We start from the raw sequence: 21,463 nt of genomic DNA on the forward strand, positions 1-21,463 counted from the left end.
AATCCATCTGGTCCAGTGGTTTTTAAATTGAGCTCCTCAGAACCTTTGGGGTTCCCTGGTGGAGCACTGAGACTGCCAGGGAGATGGAGTCAGTGAGGCGTTCCAGCTTTGAATCTAGTTTATCAAAGTTCCCTGATCAAGTAAAATTTCCTTTGATAAGAAGTTCTGTAGCTTGGAAAAGAAAAGTTTAAAAAGCACTAACAGTCTAATTGCCCCATTTTATGGATTGGAAGACTGAGGCTCAAAGAGCTACTAGGCTTTGTCCAAGCTGATAGTGTGAGGCCAAGCTAGGATTGAAAGCTAGGGTCTCCTGGCACTGTCTAGACCAGGACTTTTCAGGCCCCCTGCAGACCAGTCAAGCCTGAATTTCTGGGCTAGGGCCTGGAGTCTGCAGCCTTATGTCCTCCTTTCTCCAAGTGATTCTGTTGCCCATGATATGTAGGCCAGTCCCAGCCTTGGGGATGCAGCTCCCAGCTCCTGTCAACAGGGCCCCTGAGCCTGGGAGGAGACAACCCCCTTTAGGTGGACTTGGGCCACCTCCCATGAACCTGGCCTTTCTTCACCCTGGGCTTTACTGCAGTGTGACCCACCCCCCTCAGCCATCAGGACTCCTTCTTTGTCCCCTTTATTGCCTTTCTCTCTCTACCCTTCACAACAGCATCTTCCCTTTTAGCAGAACCCAGTCATCCCTGAGCCCCAGGCTCCTCGGCTACAGGGAACCACCCCCTCCCTGAGGGCTCCCCCACCCACTCCTCAGAAGGTGTAGGCCCCCACGAAGACGGTGAGTCTCAGTACAGAGCTGGCCCGGTAGCTCATGAGGGAGTTCATGGTGACCATCTCGAGGTCCAGCACGTACTCCCGGGGGCCTGTCACAGGCCGAGCGAGGACCAGCATGGCGCTGACATTGTTGATTTGCTGCAGGGTACAGTTGGGGCGGGGAGCAGACATGTAGATTGTGTCAGCCTATGCACCAGAACCCCACCCCAGCATCACCTCCCCACCCCAAGTCTTGTACCCACAACCAGTAGAGAGAGAAGTAGAGAGAGCCCTGGCCAGCCTGTGACCTCAGGCTCTCATCCAGCTCTGTGACTCCCTCAGTATCTCCTGCACCCAGGCTCCTGCCCTCAGAAATATCCCACTGGTGCTCTTCCCACCCTTTCCAGCTAGTTCTTCTATTGTCTAACCATGGTCAACTGATGATTCAAAGCCAATTGTGAGGCTCTTGGGAGTGGTGGGGCCTTTGGTAACCTGAAGCAGGCAGGCTCACATTCAGAGCACTCAATTTCAGGAAGAGAAAACTAGCACTGATACCAGACAAACCCTAGCACCCATCTTACTGTGAGTCACATCTGGACCCTTCCTTCCTAACAGCTCTACCAGCAGAGAGCTGGATTCTCAGGCCCCAGGCCCCTGCACCAACCCCTGCTGCGTTTCTCTCCAAGACCCGGCTCTGCTTGCTCGCCCTTCCCAGACCATGATACCTGCTACCTCCCAAGGCCTCTTATGCTAGTCCTTTGTTTAAGGGTGAAGCATTTGAAGCCAGATGCACAGACCAGTACAGGGACTCAAACCCTGGTGTCCAAGTGTTTTGCTAGAATTGCATTTAACCGTCTGTAGTTTCTACCAAGGGAATTTAGGATACCCCTACCTTTCTACAGAAGTTCGGCCCACCCCAGGGGCAGGGCTTTGAGAGAAGAGGTGGGGCATGGTGGCATAGTTGAGACTCCTACTTAAGGTTTCCTGGAATTCAGTTTGGGATTTTACATGTCAGTTGAGGGGTGGGATTGGGGAAAGCCTTACCCTAATGTAGAAGTCCCCCTGTGAGTTTCCAGCACGGATCTGAAAGGCATTGTAGGCGCCAGGGTAGACGGAGGTTGCTTGGATCTGGAACACGTCGGCAGGTACACTCCGCTCTGAGGTGATGCTCATGTAGCGGTGCACGATGGATGAAGGCTGCTCCCGGCACAGTGGGTTGGAGGCTGGACAGAGGCAGCGACTGGAGGCCCCAAGATGGGGATACGAATGAGGTCCTAGCCATCTATCAAACTTGGCCCACCCCCAAAATTAGGGATCCCAAAGGGATCCTCCCACTCTTCCTGTAACAGCTTGCATCATTTAATCATGAAGGACTACAACACCCATCAACCCTTGGAACACTCGCCAGCCCTAAGAGGCGCCTGCCAGCTGCAGAACTCTCTGGGAGTTATAGTTTCTGCCATGGCCTGGCGTCGAGTTGACTCACTTGTCGGACACCTGGACGTAGGGCTCCACACAACGGTTGGTGTCGACGCAGCGGTAGCCCCCATGGAAGTTGACACAGGTTTGGGCCTCAGAGCACTGGTGCACACCCGACTCACACTCGTCAATGTCTGCCCAGGGGAGAGGGGCTGGAACAGGGCTATTGGGCCACCAGCCCCTGACACCACCCTGCCGGCTCCACGTGGGCAAGCTGTACCTTGGCACAGGCGCGTGGCCAGCAGCTGGTAGCCCTGTGGGCAGTGACAGGAGAAGCGGCCTGGCTCGTTGACACAGCGGTACTGGCAGAGGTAACTGGAGTAGCTGCACTCATCAATATCTGAGGGTGAGTGGGGATGAGGACTGGCGGGCAGGCCTCCCAGTTCAGTCCCACACACGCTCATTGAGACAGCCCAGCCCCAGATTAGGCTCAACGTAGGAGGACAGAGCCACATGAGACAAGCCCTGCAAAACTCAGTAAGGGAAAGAGGATTCAAGGACGGTCTGCCCAGACTGCCCAGCTCACAGATCTCTCTGCCCCAGGACTGTAAGACCATATAAGTGAGATCATTGGGAATCTAGAGGTTTGGCTGCAAATCCTACTGACTGAGTTTGGGGAACCTCAATTTTCCTGTCAATAAAATGAGTGAATTAGACTGGATGTGCCTTAAGGTGTCCCTGCCTGCTCTGGTTTTCAATAATTTGCCCAATTCCTGCAACTACAGTCAGTCCAAGTACACAGTCACCTCCCGTGGACTGTGAGCAGCACAGGAGGGAGCCAGGTTTTCCTCTCTGCCCCTTAAGATACCCGGCACCGACCCCGGTACCAGAAGGGCCAGACTACGGAGCAAAGCATGAAGCATAACAGAAACAGAGTAGGTGGCCGGTTGACATGGAATGTCATGTCAACTGTGTTGTGTGTGGCCTTGGGCAAGTCACTTAACCTCTCTTCACTGAAGTACTTTATGTTTTGGGACCCTCCCAACAAAACTTGAGGGAGGTATTAACGTCAATTTGCAGAGGAGGAAAAACTCATTCTTACCTCTTAGGACCGTTGGCAGGATTAAATGAAGCCAAGTATGTAAGGGGTGCGCGCTGCACAGGGCAGGCTCTCAGTAAATGCTAATTCACTTTACAGCATTGCTGCTTGGGGCTTAATAAAGCTTGTCTGTTGTCATTTTCCCACTTAATCCTCAAGACAACCCATCTTACAGAAGAAGTGGACTCACAGAGAAGAGTGACTTGCCCTAGTCCAGGACTCAAATGCAGGTCAGCCTGATTCCCAGGGAGAGGGGCACTGACATCTTCACTCGGTCTCCCTATTGCGCTTCAGCGGGGACCTAAACTGCTGCTCCCCTGTGTGCCTCCCCCACCAGGCTGGGAGTTCTGGTGGGCAGCTCTGCAGCCGCCCTGCAACCAGCTGGGGCTGAGTACACAGGAGGCACACGGGTGCAGAGACATCAAATGGACAACCGTGTGGCAGGAGGCACAGCATGGCGGAAGGGCCTGGGGGACCAGTGGAGGAACATAGGGCAGAGACGGAGCTCTCACCACTGCAGGAGAAGCCATCCCGGTGCAGCTCATAGCCCTGGTGGCAGCGACACAGGAAGGTCCCATAGGAGTTGAAGCAGCGCTGCTCACAGGGAGCCCCCATGTCACATTCGTTCACGTCTAGGGGTGCCGGGAAAAACGGGGGAGGGGTGAAAGCCAAGGAGCAGCCCAGAGTCCTGCTTCATCTGGGCTGGTCAGGAAGGGAGCTCCCCCACCCCACCTCACCGTGCCCAGGATCCAGGATCCTGGCCCAGCCCAGCCTCACCCACACAGGAGCGGTTGTTGGGCCCCAGCTGGAAGCCTGGTTCGCACTGGCAGCGAAAGGAGCCAGGCAGGTTCACGCAGCGGTGCTGGCAGTAGCGGTAGCGGCACTCATCAATATCTGGGATGGAGGCAGGGGAAGGACCGCAGAGGACAGAAGTCAGGTGAGGCCCAAGCTGGCCTTACCACCCATAGTCTTGCCTGTGTCTGGGGGCCTGGTCTGGGCTGGGTCAGCCAGGACTCACACATGCATGCATATAGGCCTTTGGTGACAGTAAGGCACAGGTGGCAGGGGACTGGGGTGAAGCCTCAGGGTAGGTTGGAATGGGGCTCAGGTGCTAGGGCAAGAGACAAGCCAGGGGCACAGAGCAGAGACTAGAGAGGCCACTCCTGAGACTCACCCACACATTCGGGTCCAATCTTGCGGTAGCCGTCGGGACAGGTACATTGGTAGGAGCCAGGCAGGTTATGGCAATCCTGGCTGGGGCGGCAGTCATGCAGGGCCTGGGCGCACTCATCCACGTCTGCAGGAGACACCACTCAGCCCCGACCTGGGAGCCCACGTACCACCCAACGTGACAGATACCTCAATGTGGGAGGACACAGGTCGGGTACCACTCACATAGGTGTGTGGGTGACTGACACCCCAAAACAGGAACATGTGGACCCTCCCAACAGCACAAATAACAGTCCACCAGCCTGGAGCCAATGAGAAAGGCACCCCTACCCTGAGAGACCCCATCCCAGGAAAGCATAGGAAATAAGGTCCTGCCTGTACTCCCAGGAGCATGATTCCAGGGCCTTCCTCCAAGGCCTGTGGCACCCAGGGGTGGGACGCAGACCAGGAAGGGGCAGGGGCAGAGGCTGAGAGGCAAGAGATTTTGCATGCATCTGCAGCCATCAAGGGGAGGGCCATGGAGGTTGGCTGAGCAGTGGGACAGTAACTGGGGCCACCTGTGGCAGGCCCCACACCAAAGGAAGATCTGAACAAGGGTATGGATGTTATCCCAGAGGCCCTGAAGAGGCTTTTGAGCATAGGAGGAACATGAGGTCTGAGTGTTTAAGATGCAATGACAGGTGCTTTGTAGAAGGATTGGCAGCCTCAGTGCCAGGGTGACCCTCACTCACCCACACAGCTCTCTTGCTCGTCGGGCTCATAGCCTGGTAGGCAGGGGTTGGGGTGTTCAACAGGGGGCACTGGTGGTGGTGGTCCCTCGCTATGCAGGTCATTGATGACAGCAGCCGAGCGGGGCAGGCACAAGTAGCCCCCATAGTGGTTGATACATTTCATTTCCCCCTTGCAGGCCTCAGGGATGGTCAGGCACTCATTGACATCTGCAGAGAGGGGCCTGCTGGGCACAGCCAGTCTCCTTGGCTGGCCGTGGAGGGGGTGGGAGGCAGGAGCCCAGCTCAGCCTTCTCTAAGCTGTGTGACCCGGGCAGGGCTTCCCTCTCTATTCAATGAGCTAAGGCTGCCCAGGACCACTTCTGAGGGCCTGCCAGGGGCTGATGGTGGGGTGGCTGTTTGCACAGTCACCCCCCTTCTCTTGCCCCCAAAAGGGTCTCTATCCCTCCCCAAAGCCCTGACCCTGACTCAGCCCAAGAGTGATGTGCAGGCCTCCTTACCCACCCACCCCAGACACTGCCCTCCCAGATGGTGATGGGACAAAGCTAGGTGGGAGAGTGATTAGAGGAGATGTCCAGGATCCAGTCCTCTGGGCAGCGCCCTGTTGTCTCTAGACTCCTGGGGTGGGGGTGGGGAGCATGGGGGTGCTGGCACGGTGTCCTGGTTTCTCTGAGAGGGAGGGGCCTATTGGCTTCTCCACCCCTAGCTGAGCTGGCCCCCTGAGAACCAGAGCTGGCCAGGGCCAGGCAGAGCTGGGCAGGGGACAGGCCACTGGGCACCCGCAACGGCTCTTGGAGCTGGGGTTGCAATCCTCTTCCTGGTTCGTAGAGGTGGGTCAGTCCAAGCATACTCACCCCGGCAGTGCTGGCTGTCGGGGTCCCACTCATAGCCATCTGTGCATTCCTACAAGGGGACCAGAAGTGGCCAGTAGTCACCCCCAGTCCCTTATAGCTGACCAGGCCAAGACCAGGGCCCAAGCCTGGTCACCCTCCCAGCCTGCTCCAAACAACGGCCCCAGCTGCTCCACTAGGGAAGGGGAGAGTCTTCCCCAACAGCAGCCACCCCAGGATCCTGGTTTCTGTGTCCCTGCCCAGCCCAGCCCAGGCCAGTGGCCCCACAGTCCCCCACCGTGTAGCTGTCGGGCTCCTCGGAATCCTGGGGAGACGCTGCCCCCAAGAGCAACAGCAGCAGCGCCCAGAGCAGTAGAGACCCGGGGAGGCAGGAGGCGAAGGGGAGCATCCTGGGGCTGGGAGGTGATAGGCTGGGGTCAGGGCGCCTCTGTCACGGCACCCCCCATTCCTTGTACCAGCATTCAGAGCCCTGGCCCCAGCTGCCTCCCGCCCAGGACCAAGCTTGGGGCCCCGGAGCCTCCCAGGGCCGAGGGCCGACTCCTCACGCAGGCCGGGGTTCGAGGCCCACTCGCCCGGGGCCGCCCCGCCCCCGCCCCGTCCCCCGGCGGCTCGGCCCGAGGAGCACGGGCCTCTCGGCTCCTTGCTGACGCCGACTCGGCCGAGACTCTGGCTCTCCCGCTCCCCCCGCAGACGGCCACTCACTTGGGCCCGCGACGGCCCGGCGGCCCGCGGCTCCGGCGGCTCGGTTGGCTCCGGCAGTGCCTGCGGCAGACGGACAGGCGGACGGCGCAGCTCCCTGGACGCGCGGCCCCAGGAAGCGCCCCCCGCCCGCCCGCCCGCCGCGGCGCGGCCCACCCCGGCGCCTCCGCCCGCCCCTCGGTGGATTCCTGAGCCCGCGCCAGGGGGAGGGACCCCGACCCCCCGCTTCTCCGCCCCCGGCCGGCCGCAGGCCCCCACCCGGTCCCCCGCGGCGCCGCCCGGAGCCGCCTCCCGGCCCAGGGCCAGGGTCCCCTTGTGCTCGATCCTGGGGGCATTGGCCCTGATGCCAGACCCCAGACTCACTAGGGAGCCTCTAGGCCCTCACTTTGCACATCCCAATATGTCATTCTTCGCTCCCAGACCCTACCTAATCTGCGCCCCAAGAATTCCATCCTGTGCACCCACATCTTAATGCCGGGGCCTCCAGACTTCCTGAGCCTCCCCGAATGTCATCCTGGGCAACCAGACCCCACCTGGGACTTCCAGATCCTCACTCTGAGCCCTCCGGAACGTTACTCTGGGCCCTCAGACAGTCTGGAAATACTAAATCGTCCCGGGTCCCCAGACCCTTGCCCTGAGACTATACACTCTGTCCATCTCTGTCCCATTCTCCCCTCCATCCCCAGGACTTTCTTCAGCCAGGTGGTCCCTTCACTCCAGGACAGCCTCCTCTGAGCCGAGCCCTCAGTCCGCGAGGCTACATCAGTCTGGGGAGGGGGCGGCAGTTCACTTTTCGCCCAGAATGAATGGAAGCCCCAGAGAAGGCAGGCAGGGCCGAACTAGGGAGTGCAGGACGCCAGGGTCCTGTGCCACCGCCTTCCTGGCCATCTCCCACCGGCATTCCCACCCCTTCAACACCCCCCACTCCTCTGCGGCCGGGTTTCTGCCTCCTCTCCGAGGCCAAGGGAGCGCCTCAAGAGGAGGAGTTTGGGCGGAGCTGGCTCCCAGGAAGGGGCGGGGTCTCGCCCTGCACACGTCTCAGGGCGGGGCCAGACGGGAAAGGGACGCGTGTCCAGGGATCCCTTGCCTGGAGGCAAACAGCGTGTGGGAACTACAGAGCCCTTAGTTCCTTCTCCCACCCCAGTTTATCCTCACGATCGCCCTTTAGCCCCTCTGGCCGGGGTAGGGGGTATGCAGAGCAGAGGACATTCGGGTGGGTCCTGAAGTGAGCCTTCCGGGTTCAGGGTGAACTGGAAAGCGCCTCCCCCACTCCCAAATCCTTCCACCATTCCCCCCACCCCAGGTTAGGGCGAGGCTAATAATAGTTACTTAAAAGCAAAAAGACAGACAATAACAAGTGTTGACGAGGTTGTGGAGAAACTGAAACCCTCATACACTGTGGGTGGGAATGTCAGATGGGGCAGCCGCTGTGGAAAAGTCGAGCAGGTCCTCAAAATGCTACCACATGACCCAGCGATTTCACTCCTAGGTATATACCTGGGGAACTGAACATATGTCCACACAAAAAAATCTGTACACAATGTTCATAGCATTGAACCAAATTATAGAACCAACCCAATGTCCATCAATTGATGAATGGATTTTTTAAAAGTGTTCATACCATAGAATATTATTCAGCCATTAAAAAGGAATGAACTGACGTGCTATAACGTGGATGAATCTTGAAAATATTACACTAGATGAAAGAAGCCAGACACAAAAGTCCGCATATTCCATTTACGTAATACATCCAGAACAGGCAAATCTGAAAGACAAAAAAAAAAGAGTTTTAAAAAATTTAAAAACTAAAGAAGAAAAGAAAAATTGAAAAAATGTTTAAAAGAAAAAAATTGATATAAATCTGAGAGAAATAGATCAGTGTTTGCCAGGGGAAGGGGCACAGGGGAGTGACTTCTAATGGGTATGTGTTTCTTTTGGAGTGATGAAAATGCTCTGAAACTAGATAGTGGTGATAGTTGCACAATTAAGTAAATATATGAAAAACCACTGAATTGTACATTTTAAATGGTGAATTTTATGGTATGTGAATTATGCCTCAATAAACCTGTTATTTAAAAATATAATAAAAATATAGTTCTTTATTATCAAGATCTAACCATCCCAGGCACCAATGTGTACCTCATGTAATTCTCCTGCCAAGCCAGGGAAGGGGTGTCATTATTACCCTATTTCACAGGTGAGAGAGGCGAGATTTGTCCAGGCACAGCCAGAGTGGTAAGGACAGGATTTGAACTCAAGTCCTTCTGACTCCAAGACTCTTTGCCCCACAGTAGAGCATGAAGGATCCACCATTTGAACACCTACTCTGTGCCACTCATGGTGGTCAGTGTTCCACAAAGTGTCATTCCAGTTAAAGGAATCATTGCTGTCATTTGGCGATGAGGATCTGAGGCCCAGCTGGGAATGACTGGGTACCCAATTTGGCAATTCAAACTTAGACATGAACCTCCATCTTTGCACCATTAGGCCTGGGTGCACCTGCTGCTTGGAGTTGCCTCTGGGACCCTAATGACTTTCCCTGCCCTCATCTGTTCTGCACTGTAGCACAAGGCCTTATTTTGGTTAGTAGCACTCTCCTACCGAGTCGTGGGCTGCAGGATGAGCGGGTCAAGAGCCAATGAGTAAGAGTTCATTCATTCATTCATTTAGCAAATGTTATAGAGTGGCCACCATTAACCAGGCTTTGTGCTAGGCACCAGGGACACAGCACTGATCAAAAAAGACCAAAATCTCCTGGCATCCTGGAATTCACATTCAAGGGAGGGAAGGAGGGAATCAAAGAGGAAGGCCACCCAGCTCAACATCCCTAGACCCTCCTCCCCTCACTCTCCCAAATTTCCACAATCCCCACCACCAGAGACTCATTTTATGACATCCCCTTTGGTGCCCATACTGGGACCTCCAGCTCTGAGAGCTGACATGGGGCCTTAGTCATAGGTCACATGCAGCCAAAAGCAGCTCAGCTTGGGACACATGACCGGGATCTAGACCCATACAGCCAGGTACGCCTCTGTGGATGGCCTGTCTAATGCATTTTAATAAGGAAGCATCGCTCTTTTTTCCAAATAGAGGAGTCCCTTGACTTAATATCCGGTGTGTGTGTAGGGGAAGCTTAGGTGCAGCAAAATGGGGATTCACAGTTTTGGGAAGATTCCTAATGAATGAAGGAATGAGGTAGTGAACACATGAGTGAATGAATCCCAAATCAGAACCCCCTTCTCTTCCCCCCACTCCCATCCCCATGGAACCCAAAGAAAGACAGTTTTTCCCTCACCCATCTCTGGTCTTGGATGCTGGTCCCTAGCCTGAGGCCCATGTGGGAGCTTCCCAACCCAAGGATCCACTTAAAACCAAGGCAGAAGTAACAGGTGTTAACACCCCTGCCTAGCCCTTAGCCTCTGGTCTTGCTCTGTCTAGGATGCTGACCCTGTTATTCTTCTGCCCCCTCATCCACATCCCCAGACTGTGACAGGAATGAGGAACAGGAGGTAAATAGTTGCCACTTGCTGTCCCTCAAACCCTGCACTTTCCTGTGTGAAACCCACAATGACCAACCACTCAGTCAACAAACTCCCACTGAGCCAGCTCTGTGCCGGGCCCCTTTCTGGTTGCTGAGGATGCACGTGCAGCACTCTGGTATGGTTGGGACACAGATGCCAAGTAGACACAGGCACCTCAGGACTTGAAGGGCTGCTGGTTACATCACAGGCTGGGGGAGCGGGAAGGCTTCTTGCAGGTGACCCTTGAGCTGACCGAGCTTTGTGGAAGGATAGTGAGAGTGCTTCCTGGAGGGGCACTGACCACCCTCCATCTTCGTCAGTCTTCAGGGGCCTGTGGCTCCCTGCTCCATAGACCCCTGGCTTCCCCTGAAGGCACTGATGGCCCTATATTGTCACTGCTCATGTAGGATCTGTCTCCTCCTGTCTCATTAAGGGTAGACCCCTCTCAGTACCCGTGGAATTGCCCAGAACGAAGTGGGGAGAGCCTCTGTTTTGTTTTGTTTTTAATTTTTTTAATTCTTTAACTTTTTTTTTTTTTAAATGGAGGTATTGGGGATTAAACCAGGACCTCGTGCATGCTAAGCATGCACTCTACCACTGAGCTATACCTTCTACCACTTTTTTTCTTAAAAAATTTTTTTTTCAATTCAAAGAGCCTCTGTTGAATACAGGCGTGGTGTGGAGAGCAGGCAGGCAGGGGGGCTGTGTAGGGACAAAAGCCTGAGGGCCTCTTGTGCTCCTTGTGCTGGGGAACCTCCCCAGCCTCGTTTCCCCCTCGTGGCTTTTCCAGCCCCGCCCTCTCAGCCCCTATAGCTTGGTCTGCACAGCTTCCTGCCCCATACACTAGTCTGCGGCATCATGGCACTAACTGTCCACCTCTCCTGCCTCCTAGCGCTGTTGGTGGCAGGCCTGGCCCAAGGCATCAAGGGCTCCCTCAGGGGCCAGGTAAGTACCTTCATCCCCCTCCCCATACCCTCCCCATGCCTGGGGGTCACCCCTTTGGGAAAAATGCCTTGTTCCTATTTAGAGGGAGCAACTGAGGCTGGAGAGGTGACTGGCGTGCCCAGGCTCACACAGAGAGAAAAGCAGGCTCACCAGCTGCCCCCCAACGCAGTCCTTGAATGGCTGGGTGCTAAGGTGTAGTCCCAGCCATGACTCCTCCCCTCCTCCCCACCCCCACCCACTGCCCTTGGTTTTTCCCCAGGACCCAGGTCCCCAGCCTCTGGAGCTGAAAGAGGTCTTCATGTTGTTCCAGATCCAATACAATCGGACTTATTCGAACCCAGCAGGTATCACAGGGCACGTATGTCTCCAGTTCAAACCCCCTTCTCTCATTTAATAGTCATCTATTAATCAAAGCTCAGGATGGGGAATGTGCTTGGCCAAAGCCACTCAGCAGGACAGTGACAGGGCTGGGGTTTCCCCAATGCACAAGTGGGGACAGGATCATTCTTGGCTATTAACCTGGAGGGAGGTGGCAGTTATGGGGGGTCTGACTGGTCTGAGAACACTTTACTTCCACAGCCACTTTCCTGTGACTCCAGGAGGCAGGCAGGAGACCACCAGCTAGTCACGAGTTCACTCAGCAAACACCTGAGGATACTCATTTTGTCCCCAAGCTGGGGATTCCATCTCTAGCCCCAGGAGTTGCCGGCCATGCTCCTGCAGGGCTGGATCTCATCTCCCGCCAGGGGTGGTCTGTGGGCACTTTTCAGCCCAGGCCATGGACCTGTACCCCACCCTCCCCCACCATGTTCCAGCCACAGACTTGTGGTCGGAGGTGTGAAGTAGAGATAGAGGAGATAACCTGACAGGAAGCTGGTCTCTGACCACCCACCTTTCCCCTGAGTTACTATGCCTCTCAACCCTTTACCTGGCTTCCTCCTCTGGTGGGCAGACACCCCTTCCTGCCTTCTGGGAAAACATCCCAAGTGGTCTGGGGAGCCACTTTCTTAGCCCAGGTGTCTGTAGTGGGGTCTGCAAAGGCCTCAGGAAGGGAGCCAGTGCTCACCTGGGCAAGTGTGGCTATTTCCTGCCCCGGGAGCTTGGGAGCCAGACTAGAACAACCTCCTTTTGGTCCAGAGTACGCTCGCCGCATGGACATCTTTGCCCAAAACCTGGCCAAGGCTCAGCGGCTGCAGGAGGAGGACTTGGGCACAGCTGAGTTTGGGGTGACTCCATTCAGTGACCTCACAGGTACTGGGACCCCCTCCCAGCCCCTAGCTGGTAGGTGGGGAAGCAGAACCTTCTTCAGAGATACTGTCAGATGGACAGGGCAACCTTGTGGCTTTCATTTCTCAGAGGCGCCCGGCAGACCAGAGGCCTGGGTGCTTGTCCTGAATCATAGAGATCAGGGGCAGGAACGCTGCAGGCCTGTGTCCCAGACCAGCTCAGGGGGAGGCAGCAGGTGAAGGGGCGTGCACCACAGCAAGGATCTCAGCCTCTCTCTAGGCCTCAGTATCCTTGCCTTTCTGTCTCCCAGGGTATTACGGGGACACAAACAGCTGGGGATGTGGCAAGCTGGAGTGGGAGGCAGAATGTGGGTGAGGGGGTAAAAACTGTGAACTTAGTGGCCCCATCTGTCCCCCAGAGGAGGAGTTCGGCCAGCTCTATGGGAATCGGAGGGTGCCTGGAGAGGACCCCAGTGTGGGCAGAAAGGTAGGGTCTGAGGAGTTGGGGTGGTCAGTGCCCCAGACCTGTGACTGGCGGAAGGCGGCTGGCATCATCTCACCCATCAGGAACCAGGTATCTGCCCCGACCCAGCCTGGCCCAATCTAACCCTGGCGGTGGGAGGGGGAGGAGAGGGCAAGGCCTGGTCACCTTACCCTGCCCCCATCCTCTCACCACTAGAAAACCTGCAAATGTTGCTGGGCCATGGCGGCAGCTGGCAACATCGAGGCCCTGTGGGCCATCAAAAACCACAAGTCTGTAGAAGTCTCTGTACAGGGTATGGCTGGGGGAGGGGACCTGTGTGACTAGGGCAGTGGGGGTGGTGCCTGAGGCCTGGGCACTCACAATGTCCCTTTCTGCACCAGAGCTGCTGGACTGTGGCCGCTGTGGGAATGGCTGTGAGGGCGGCTTCGTCTGGGAAGCGTTCATAACTGTCCTCAACAACAGTGAGTGCCTGCCGCTGTGGGCAGCGGTGCAGTGGGAGGTGTTCAGGGGCTGAGCTGAGTCTCCTTCCTGGCCTTGCTTATCTCCAGGCGGCCTGGCCGATGAAAAGGACTACCCATTCGAGGGTAAGGTCAAAACCCACAGGTGCCTGGCCAAGAGGCACAAGAAGGTGGCCTGGATCCAGGACTTCATCATGCTGCAGAACTGCGAGCAGAGTGCGGGCAGGGTGGACACTCGGGGAGAGGGGAGAGTGACAGGGACAGGCAGACCAGGACTGACGGGGCTACAGACACAGTGTAGGGGTCTGGGATGGGGCAAGGGGGTGGGAAAGAGAAAGAGAGACACCTATGAGCCAAGAGTAGAGGGCACAGGGCAGGCAGGGCCTGATAGCCCCTTCCATCCCTAGGCATTGCCAGGTACTTGGCCATCCACGGCCCCATCACCGTGACCATCAACATGGAGCTACTGAAGGTGGGGCAGGGTAGAGAATGGGGCAGGGGGAGGGGCACATGGGGGAGGTGGCCCCAGACTCCACCTCTCTGCCCCTGCAGCAATACCAGAAGGGTGTGATCAAAGCCACACCTGCCACCTGTGACCCCCGGCTTGTGGATCATTCTGTCCTGCTGGTGGGTTTTGGTAAAACCAAGTCGGCAGAGGGCAGACGGGCAGAGGCGGTCTCATCCCAGTCTCGTCCTCGTCCTCGCCACTCTATCCCATACTGGATCCTGAAGAACTCCTGGGGGGCCAACTGGGGTGAGGAGGTGAGTGTGGACTGTTGGGGCGGCAGGGCAGGACAGGCCTCTCCCCATTGTCTGGCCCTGATGTCCCCTAACTTCCTAGGGCTATTTCCGGCTGTACCGAGGGAATAATACCTGCGGCATCACCAAGTACCCATTCACTGCCCGAGTAGACCTACCTGCAAAGAAGCAGAAAGTCTCCTGCCCTCCCTGAGCCCGCCTGGCTGCCCCTCAGCTCCCTCCTGCTATGCCAATTACCCCATTGCCCACCCCACCTCTAGGAGTTTGGCTTATTCTCCCAGTGTTCTTGCTACAGATTGAATAAACCAAGACAAGACCCCCGTCTTTGGAGTAGACTCAGCTTGGGTGGGGAAGAGGATGGGAAGTGCATAGATACCATTCTCTGACACGTCCTAGTCCCTGCAGGGCCAACGTATACACACATTCTTACACACTGCGACACTTAAGAGACACACACATGCACACCTGCACACATTCCCACACATGGACCCATATGTGCACCCACTCACAACCTCCTCCAAAGTCATGGCAACTTTATTGTCAGTGTGGGCAGGGGGGTGGGAGGGGGCCTCAGTCATGATAGAGACGCAAGAGGCAGCCACGGAGGGTGCCCATGTAGCGGTCCCAGAGGGCCTGGTGCCTGCAATGATAACAATAACAGTAGTGGCTGTTTCCTGCCTCCTCACCATCTCATGACACTGTCTAAGTGCTCTACACAACTTCACTCGTTTATTCCTCACAATATTCTTATGATCTCTGTCATTATTACTCCCAGCTTATGTATGAGGAAACTGAGGCACAGACAGGTTAAGGAACCTGTCCAAGGTCAGGTCCCAGCTTCTAAGAGGTGGAGCTGAACCCTGGTCAACAGAGACTTCCACCCCCAGGGTGACAGAACAGGCATCTGAGTCTGTAAGAGGGCTAGGCCCTGGCATGAGGCTGGCTGGGGTGAGGTCAAGCTGGACAGAAGGCCTGGGGTCTCTCACCGGAAGCCATCCAGGGAGTGGACCGACGCTGAATACTGATTCAGGAAGAGCCGTACATCATTCAACGGCCAGTGGTCCGAGCGGCAGGGTTCTATGAACTGTGGATCAAAGGTAACATCTAGCACTGGTACAGCCCAGGGACAGGCCAGGAAGGGGATCAGAGGGCAGTGGGCAGGACAGCTCACCTTCTCCACGAGGTCCACAAACAGGTCTCTGACATCCTTAGTGTGGGTCAGCTTGGCGGCCACATTCACCAGCCCCCGGGACAGGTTCTGTGGGGCAGGGAGCCTGGGAGTTCTGCCTTCTGCCCCAGGGGCTGGGGGCTGAGCCCATATCTATCCACCTCCCTCAATCAAATAACTCCCCAAAGTTTAAGAGGTGGCTCCCCCCTCACAGACAGGCAGAGGGAGCAGCAGCACCACCTGCCGGTCAGTCTCAGGCATGAGCAGACTTGCCCGGGTGGACAGTGCTCTGGAGGCTGAAAATGCCCAAGGGACAGAGAGGCTGGCTTGGGCCACAGACCTTGAAGTTGGCTTCCATCTCAGAGAAGACACCAAGTTTTCCCCGGAGGGCAGTGCACACCAGGCTGTAGGGAGACAGAGTCAAGCCCAGAGCCTCCTGGGCCCCCACTTCAGGCCCTGCCCCATGGACCTCTAGAGTCACCTCTTATGCAGGTCCAGAAGGTCCTTGTCAGCCACAAGCACCTTAAGCTCCTTCAAGTCCTGGAGAAACTCCTTGTCTAAGTCCATGTCCATGTCGTCTACCTGAGAGTCTAAGTGAGGCCCACAAAGGGAGTTGGGGCAGGAGATAAAAACCCCTCCTGTGACATCCTAAGCCTTCCTCACCCACCATCTCATTGCACCCCATGAGGCAAAAAAGGAAGTGAAGTGGTAGAGGGGCGGAGTGACTGGCCCCAAGCCATAGAGAAGCCGTGGGCCCTTGGTCTGCACACAAGGTATGTGTGGGAACACTGGACTGTGAGCAGAAGCGGCTGGGGAGGGCCCCTGAAGAAGAAAGGATGCTGGGAACTGAGGCCTGCAGGAGAAACTGCTGGTGGGGAACCAGGACCTGAGAAGGTGAGGGGGTGTCCAGGCACCTGGGTCAGTGGGGGCCTCACCCACGGCTCCGAGAGTCCAGTTCTGGATCATGAGCTCAGCACAGAAGGCAAAGTCACCAAAGCTCAGATACTGCAGTTTTTTCTTCCCTGTCTCAAAGCGATTGTTGGCAAAGAAGACGATAGCTGCATAGTCCCTACAGGGAGAGGAGAGTGGGTCCATCAGGGCTTGAAATTCCTTCTTAGCAAGCAGCTCCCACCTGCAACACTGGCTGGGCATCCAGGTTCTGGCCTCTCTCTACCCTAACTCACTGTGTGATGTGTTTCAGGTCCCTTCTCTCTAGGCCTCCTCCTCAGTGCAGAGAAGGTTTCAGCCCAGGTCTCCTAAAGGACACAACAGGAGACTGCCAGGGTAATGGCTACCATTTACTGAGTCCTTACTAAGCAGGGTAGTGCCATCATGGCCTTTACATTGACACCTCACAACAGCCCAGGTGGTGAACGGCCAGGCTGCGATCTGAACCCAGGCCAGTCTGGTCCAAAGTACAGACCAGGAGTGGGATAACCATCCCTGCAGCGCGGCCAGGAGGTTAAGTGGGTTGTGGGGAATGTGGACCAACCTCAGGAGCAAGGAAGGAGTGTTCAGGAGGGGGAGACAGCTGGCTCCCCGCCTGGCCCCTCACCTGGCTAGCCGGTCAGACAGGAGGAAGTGTTGCTGGATGTTATCGACCAGGGAGCCCCGCATTTCCTCCACCACCTTGAAGACTCGCTTAAAGTTGTCAAACTGCAGGGCAGTTAGGGGAGGAGGGAGGACTGGTCAGAGGTTGCTCACCCAGCGAACTGTTTATTGAACATCAGTTTATCACCTATCCAGGCAACATACACTGACTTAACATTTGTTGTTCCTTCAACAAACTATTACTTAACACTTGTTATCAACTCAACAAGCATTTACTAGCTTCTATCATTTTGCCTCAGATAAATGTTTACATACTCTTATCTCTAAATTCACCCCTATTTTAGCAACATGCCCTCTGGTTCTTCACTAGTTCGTCCTGGAAATGACTCTCCTGGCTAAGCCCCAGGAACTCAAAAAGAAAGCCAGGGGCTGGGGAAATGTAAGCCTAGAAAGGTTGGCAGGGGCAGGATGACAGGAGAGCCTGAAGGTCAAGGCCAAGGAGCATGGCTGCTATCCAGGAGAGAGTAGGAGCCAATGAAAGTTTATGAGCAGAGGAAAGCTACGGTCAGATCTGGGCTTCTGAAAGTTCACTCTGACTGAAAAGTAGGGGATGGCTTGGAAGGGGCAAAAAAGAGAAGGAAGGAGAGCAGATATGAAGGAGGAGGCTGGAGCTGGGGCAGTGACCAAAGGGATAGTGTGAAGGGGCAGACTGCAGATGGATGCCGTGTCCACCTGTCTCCGGCAGCTCTTGAGGGTGATGCCTGTTTTGGTGCTGATGTCATCCAGATCCTTCTTGGTGCCCTTGGACAGCTTCTTGCCTAGGACCTCCCGCACAAAGGCCTCGTCAAAGGCATAGTACCTGTGAGGAGTCAGAGAACACTGCTGATTTTCCATAAAGGAGGAGAAAGGAGGACGGGCAGGACCTGGATTTGGTTCCTTCCGGCCTGGGTAAGTCCGGTCCCTCCCTGGGTCTCATTTTCAGTCTGCAAAATGGGTATATGGCCAGACTGGTTGGCGTCCCGACCATCCCACCAAGTGAGCACCTTTCGATAAGCAGTGCCTGTCGAGAGGGCGGGATCTGGAAGATGAGCTGGTGCAGCAGCTTGGGCGGTGCGTGTAGCAGGCGCTCAAGCATGTGGAAAGTACGGTAGTGGTCCATGGTGTCGCTCTGCAGCACCGCTGCTGTGGCGCCGGTCTGCTCCAGGATTCCCGAGCGCACCCTCAGGGCCACCGCGTCGCTCACTGGGGAGTGAGCGCCAGCATCAGGCCCTGCCCCGCTGACCCCAGAGGCTCTCCAAGGATTCAGCCCCGACCCTAGGTAGCCTGTACTCCCAGGCCTCTGCCCACTGCCGTCTAGGATGTCTAGTCCTGGCTCTGCCCACCACTACCATCCAAAACAACGCTCTGCCCGACTGTCTCCCCCAGATGGCACCCCACAGACCCGAGTAACCGTCCAGCCAGAGGCGATACACGTCCTCGTCGATGAGGGTCGTGTTCCCCACGAAGATGTCCAGCTCGCTGGTCATAGCGACGCCCGAACCCGGGCGCTGCCGCAGCGCCCCAACAGGAGCGAGCAGTGCCCGGGCCGGGCGCGCCGCCGCCGGGCCACTTCCGGGAGCGTAGACATTCGGCTCCGGGCACCCGGAGCCAGAGAAGGACCACTTCCGGGACAGAAAGCGTTGGGGTAGGAGGGGCGAGGAAACAGGCAGAGGCGGAGGCGCTAGAATAGCCCCTCCTCCCAGCGGAGGGGGACTCAACAGGCTTCTCTGTCTCCACCCCACCCCACCCGAACCCGGGGTGGGTTTGCTGGAGGGCGTCCAGAGTCCAGGCCTCCGGCGGGTACCCCCTGCCCTAGCAGCCTCCACCTTCAGATCCTCCTGGTTTTTCTCTGCCCTTTTGGGGACCTCCTTACTTTGACCTGTATCCTAAATTTAGGGGCTTCACAAGGCTCTATCCTAAATCTTTTCTCAGCAAAAAAGGTGTCTCACTCGTCTTCAAGGTCCCTCGCTGGGAGGCCCTCAGTCCATTCTGTGGATGAGCCGCTCTCCTGAGCATGGGGCAACTGCTCTCATAGTTTTAACACTTCCTCCCCCAAACTAACAAATGACCTCTCTAATTCTGCAGCTTAGACCTCTGCCTGGAAGTCCTCATTCAGAGGACTATCAGTCTGTGACTCTCTCCACCCGTCCCCCACAGGCTGCTCAAAAGCCAGACAGACCTGTTGGTCTCCCCAGTCTGTTTCGTTCCTGCATTCTTATCTCAGTAACAGCCCCAACATCCACCCTGTTCTCATACCAGAAACCTGGGCTTTCTCCCAGACACCTCTCTCCCCACATTCAGTTCTACTGATTTGCCTCCTGAATTTTTCTAGTGTCTGTTTTGTCCTCTCCACCCCTACTGGCACTGTCCCAGCCCAGTCCTTCTGCATAGCTCTCCTTGCCCATTGACACAGTGTTCTTAATAATCTCTCTGCCTACACCCCCTCCCTATGGTCCATCCCACACAGAGCAGCCCAAACAACTTTTTTAATGCATATTTTAAATTAAAAAATTTTTTGTTTCTTTAAAAAAAAATTTTTCCCCTTTGCAGAGGCATTGGAGATTGTGGATCTTGTGCACACCAAGTACCGGCTCTACCACTAAGCTATACACCCCCACCCCCCAAATGCATATTTTAAAATGTTACTCCCCTGCTTAAATCCTTACTGGCCTGTGTAAATGCTCCAGCCTGGTTTTGAAAGCCCTTTAGAATCTGGCTTCTGACTACCTTTGTTGCCTCCCTCCCTCTGTTACCGCTTTCTCTATGCACCTGCTTTCAAAGCAAAATCAAGATACTCTCACTCTTCAGAAAGCAGCTAGGCCCTTTCAGATCCCAGCGACTTTCATCATGCTCTTTCCTCTTCCTGAAATAGCTCTCTCATTACTTGCCAAAGTTTTATACATTTTTCAGGGCCCCTCAGATATCACCTCTTTGGGGAAACTTTTCACGGGCGGGGGGCGGTCCGTCAGAATGAGTTCTTCCTCCATTTGCTTCCTGTTTAACACTGCTTGTTTCCTCTGCCTTGTTTACGACTTCTCTGAGGAAAGTGCAAGGATCTTGATCAGAGTTTATTTCTGCATGGGCCTTACACACAATAAAGGTTTACTTAACAAACGAATCCCTTGTATGCCCCTCCCACCGGGCAGCAAACGCTCCGTGAGAGGGAGGGTACGCTAACGGTGAGCCAGTGTGTTGGGACTTAGGGTACCGAGGACTGGGGGAGATGCTCAGTTATCGGAGATTCTCGAGTTCGAGCTGAGCTAGGAAGGAAGAAAAGGCGATCCGGCTGAGTTCCGTCGGTAGGGTGGGCAGGAGAGTCGGGGGCCGACACCCGAGTCTTGGCTCCCAGAAGGAGTCGAGAGGTCTATCCTCGAGCTTGAGGAGGTTTGGGGTTGACTGGCACGTTGGTCGGTGATGCCGGTACCAGACTCCGCTGTCCAGAATGCGCAAGGAACAGTCTCTCTCTGGGTGCTCAGGCCACGCCCCTTTCCTAGGAGGCTTGCCAGGATTGGCTGTCCTTCCTTAACGTCATGCGGCCCCGCCCCGGCGCGCGCACCGCCGCGTGCCCACCCCCGCGCGGAGCTAGCCTACGCTAGCTCCACCACAGACTGTCCGCCGACCGGGTTCCCGAGCCCAAGCGACGCGGAGCTCGTCGTGGGGCTCCTGGGCCGCGGCAGCGGGCAGGCGATGCTCCAGAGGCCTGAGCAGCCATGGAGGCCGAGACGGGCGGCCTGGAGGAGCTGACGGATGAGGAGATGGCGGCTCTGGGAAAGGAGGAGCTGGTGCGGCGCCTGCGGCGGGAGGAGGCGGCGCGCCTGGCGGCTCTGGTGCAGCGCGGCCGCCTCATGCAGGAGGTGAATCGGCAGCTACAGGGTCACTTGGGCGAGATCCGCGAGCTCAAGCAGCTGAACCGGCGCCTACAGGCCGAGAACCGCGAGCTGCGCGACCTCTGCTGCTTCCTGGACTCGGAGCGGCAGCGCGGGCGTCGCGCCGCGCGCCAGTGGCAGCTCTTCGGGACCCAAGCATCCCGAGCTGTGCGCGAGGACCTAGGCGGTTGTTGGCAGAAGCTGGCCGAGCTGGAGGGCCGCCAGGAGGAGCTGCTGCGGGAGAACCTGGCGCTTAAGGAGCTCTGCCTGGCTCTGGGCGAGGAGTGGGGCCCCCGCGGCGGCTCGGGGGGCTCAGGCACTGGGCCTACACCCGAGCTGGCCTTGCCTCCTTGCGGTCCCCGTGACCTGGGCGATGGAAGCTCCAGTACCGGCAGCGTGGGCAGTCCCGACCAGTTGCCCCTGGCCTGCTCCCCAGATGATTGAGGGCACAGCTTCGCGCCGACGTCCGCTCAGATTGCTTCCCAAGCGCCGAGACTGCGGCGAACCTCGGGATCTGGACGCCGCCCCGTTTGTGCACGAGGGTCCGCTGGCATGGACTTAGAAACCCTAAAACTGAGGAGGGCCCCTGGCTCTCGCTGGCGGGGCAGCAGGGGGATTGGAGGCTGGAGCGGAGGGACTTGCTGGGGGCTGGGTGGGGGCTAATAAACTGAGACGGAAGCAGAGCCCGTGGCCCGGGCAGCGTCTGTTTGGGACTTGCCGGCGT

At 56.5% G+C, this 21,463-nt stretch overlaps 4 protein-coding genes across 9 annotated transcripts; 2 read left to right on the forward strand and 2 right to left on the reverse strand.

Moving 5' to 3' along the window:
- Positions 1-608: 608 nt before the first annotated feature.
- EFEMP2 (EGF containing fibulin extracellular matrix protein 2) lies at positions 609-7,662 on the reverse strand. Of its 4 annotated transcripts, XM_032489854.1 has the most exons (12): positions 7,256-7,662; positions 6,726-6,785; positions 6,301-6,418; positions 6,027-6,075; positions 5,176-5,382; positions 4,449-4,571; positions 4,052-4,168; positions 3,787-3,906; positions 2,456-2,575; positions 2,243-2,369; positions 1,801-1,996; positions 609-915 (listed from the first exon to the last, which is right to left on the reverse strand). In XM_032489854.1, the coding sequence occupies exons 3-12, from the start codon at positions 6,409-6,411 to the stop codon at positions 754-756; spliced, it is 1,332 nt and encodes a 443-aa protein (XP_032345745.1). In that variant the 5' UTR covers positions 6,412-6,418; positions 6,726-6,785; positions 7,256-7,662; the 3' UTR covers positions 609-753. The 4 variants fall into 4 exon arrangements, with proteins under 4 accessions (XP_032345745.1, XP_032345742.1, XP_032345743.1 ...); XM_032489851.1 differs by lacking the exon at positions 7,256-7,662 and having other exon boundaries at positions 6,726-6,908; XM_032489852.1 differs by lacking the exons at positions 6,301-6,418; positions 7,256-7,662 and having other exon boundaries at positions 5,176-5,422; positions 6,726-7,134.
- A 681-nt stretch (positions 7,663-8,343) lies between these two features.
- FIBP (FGF1 intracellular binding protein) lies at positions 8,344-18,461 on the reverse strand. Of its 3 annotated transcripts, none has more exons than XM_014554926.2 (10): positions 18,276-18,460; positions 17,878-18,076; positions 17,567-17,693; positions 16,839-16,939; positions 16,198-16,352; positions 15,765-15,873; positions 15,624-15,687; positions 15,287-15,373; positions 15,102-15,199; positions 8,344-8,487 (listed from the first exon to the last, which is right to left on the reverse strand). In XM_014554926.2, exons 1-10 carry the CDS (start codon positions 18,358-18,360, stop codon positions 8,460-8,462), a joined length of 1,053 nt encoding a protein of 350 aa, XP_014410412.1. In that variant the 5' UTR covers positions 18,361-18,460; the 3' UTR covers positions 8,344-8,459. The 3 variants fall into 3 exon arrangements, with proteins under 3 accessions (XP_014410412.1, XP_006179582.1, XP_006179583.1); XM_006179520.3 differs by lacking the exon at positions 8,344-8,487 and adding an exon at positions 14,632-14,755 and having other exon boundaries at positions 18,276-18,461; XM_006179521.3 differs by lacking the exon at positions 8,344-8,487 and adding an exon at positions 14,632-14,755 and having other exon boundaries at positions 16,219-16,352; positions 18,276-18,457.
- CTSW (cathepsin W) lies at positions 10,832-14,439 on the forward strand. The gene is made up of 10 exons (XM_006179522.3): positions 10,832-11,188; positions 11,448-11,532; positions 12,326-12,439; positions 12,834-12,988; positions 13,094-13,190; positions 13,279-13,359; positions 13,447-13,572; positions 13,764-13,828; positions 13,909-14,118; positions 14,198-14,439. The coding sequence occupies exons 1-10, from the start codon at positions 11,102-11,104 to the stop codon at positions 14,306-14,308; spliced, it is 1,131 nt and encodes a 376-aa protein (XP_006179584.1). The 5' UTR covers positions 10,832-11,101; the 3' UTR covers positions 14,309-14,439.
- Positions 18,462-20,169: 1,708 nt separating the features above from the next.
- CCDC85B (coiled-coil domain containing 85B) lies at positions 20,170-21,422 on the forward strand. The gene has a single exon (XM_032489866.1). The coding sequence runs from the start codon at positions 20,584-20,586 to the stop codon at positions 21,181-21,183; it is 600 nt and encodes a 199-aa protein (XP_032345757.1). The 5' UTR covers positions 20,170-20,583; the 3' UTR covers positions 21,184-21,422.
- The last annotated feature ends 41 nt before the right edge of the window (positions 21,423-21,463 follow it).

Source organism: Camelus ferus, chromosome 10 (assembly GCF_009834535.1).
Source record: "Camelus ferus isolate YT-003-E chromosome 10, BCGSAC_Cfer_1.0, whole genome shotgun sequence".
Classification (NCBI taxonomy): Eukaryota; Metazoa; Chordata; class Mammalia; order Artiodactyla; family Camelidae; genus Camelus; species Camelus ferus.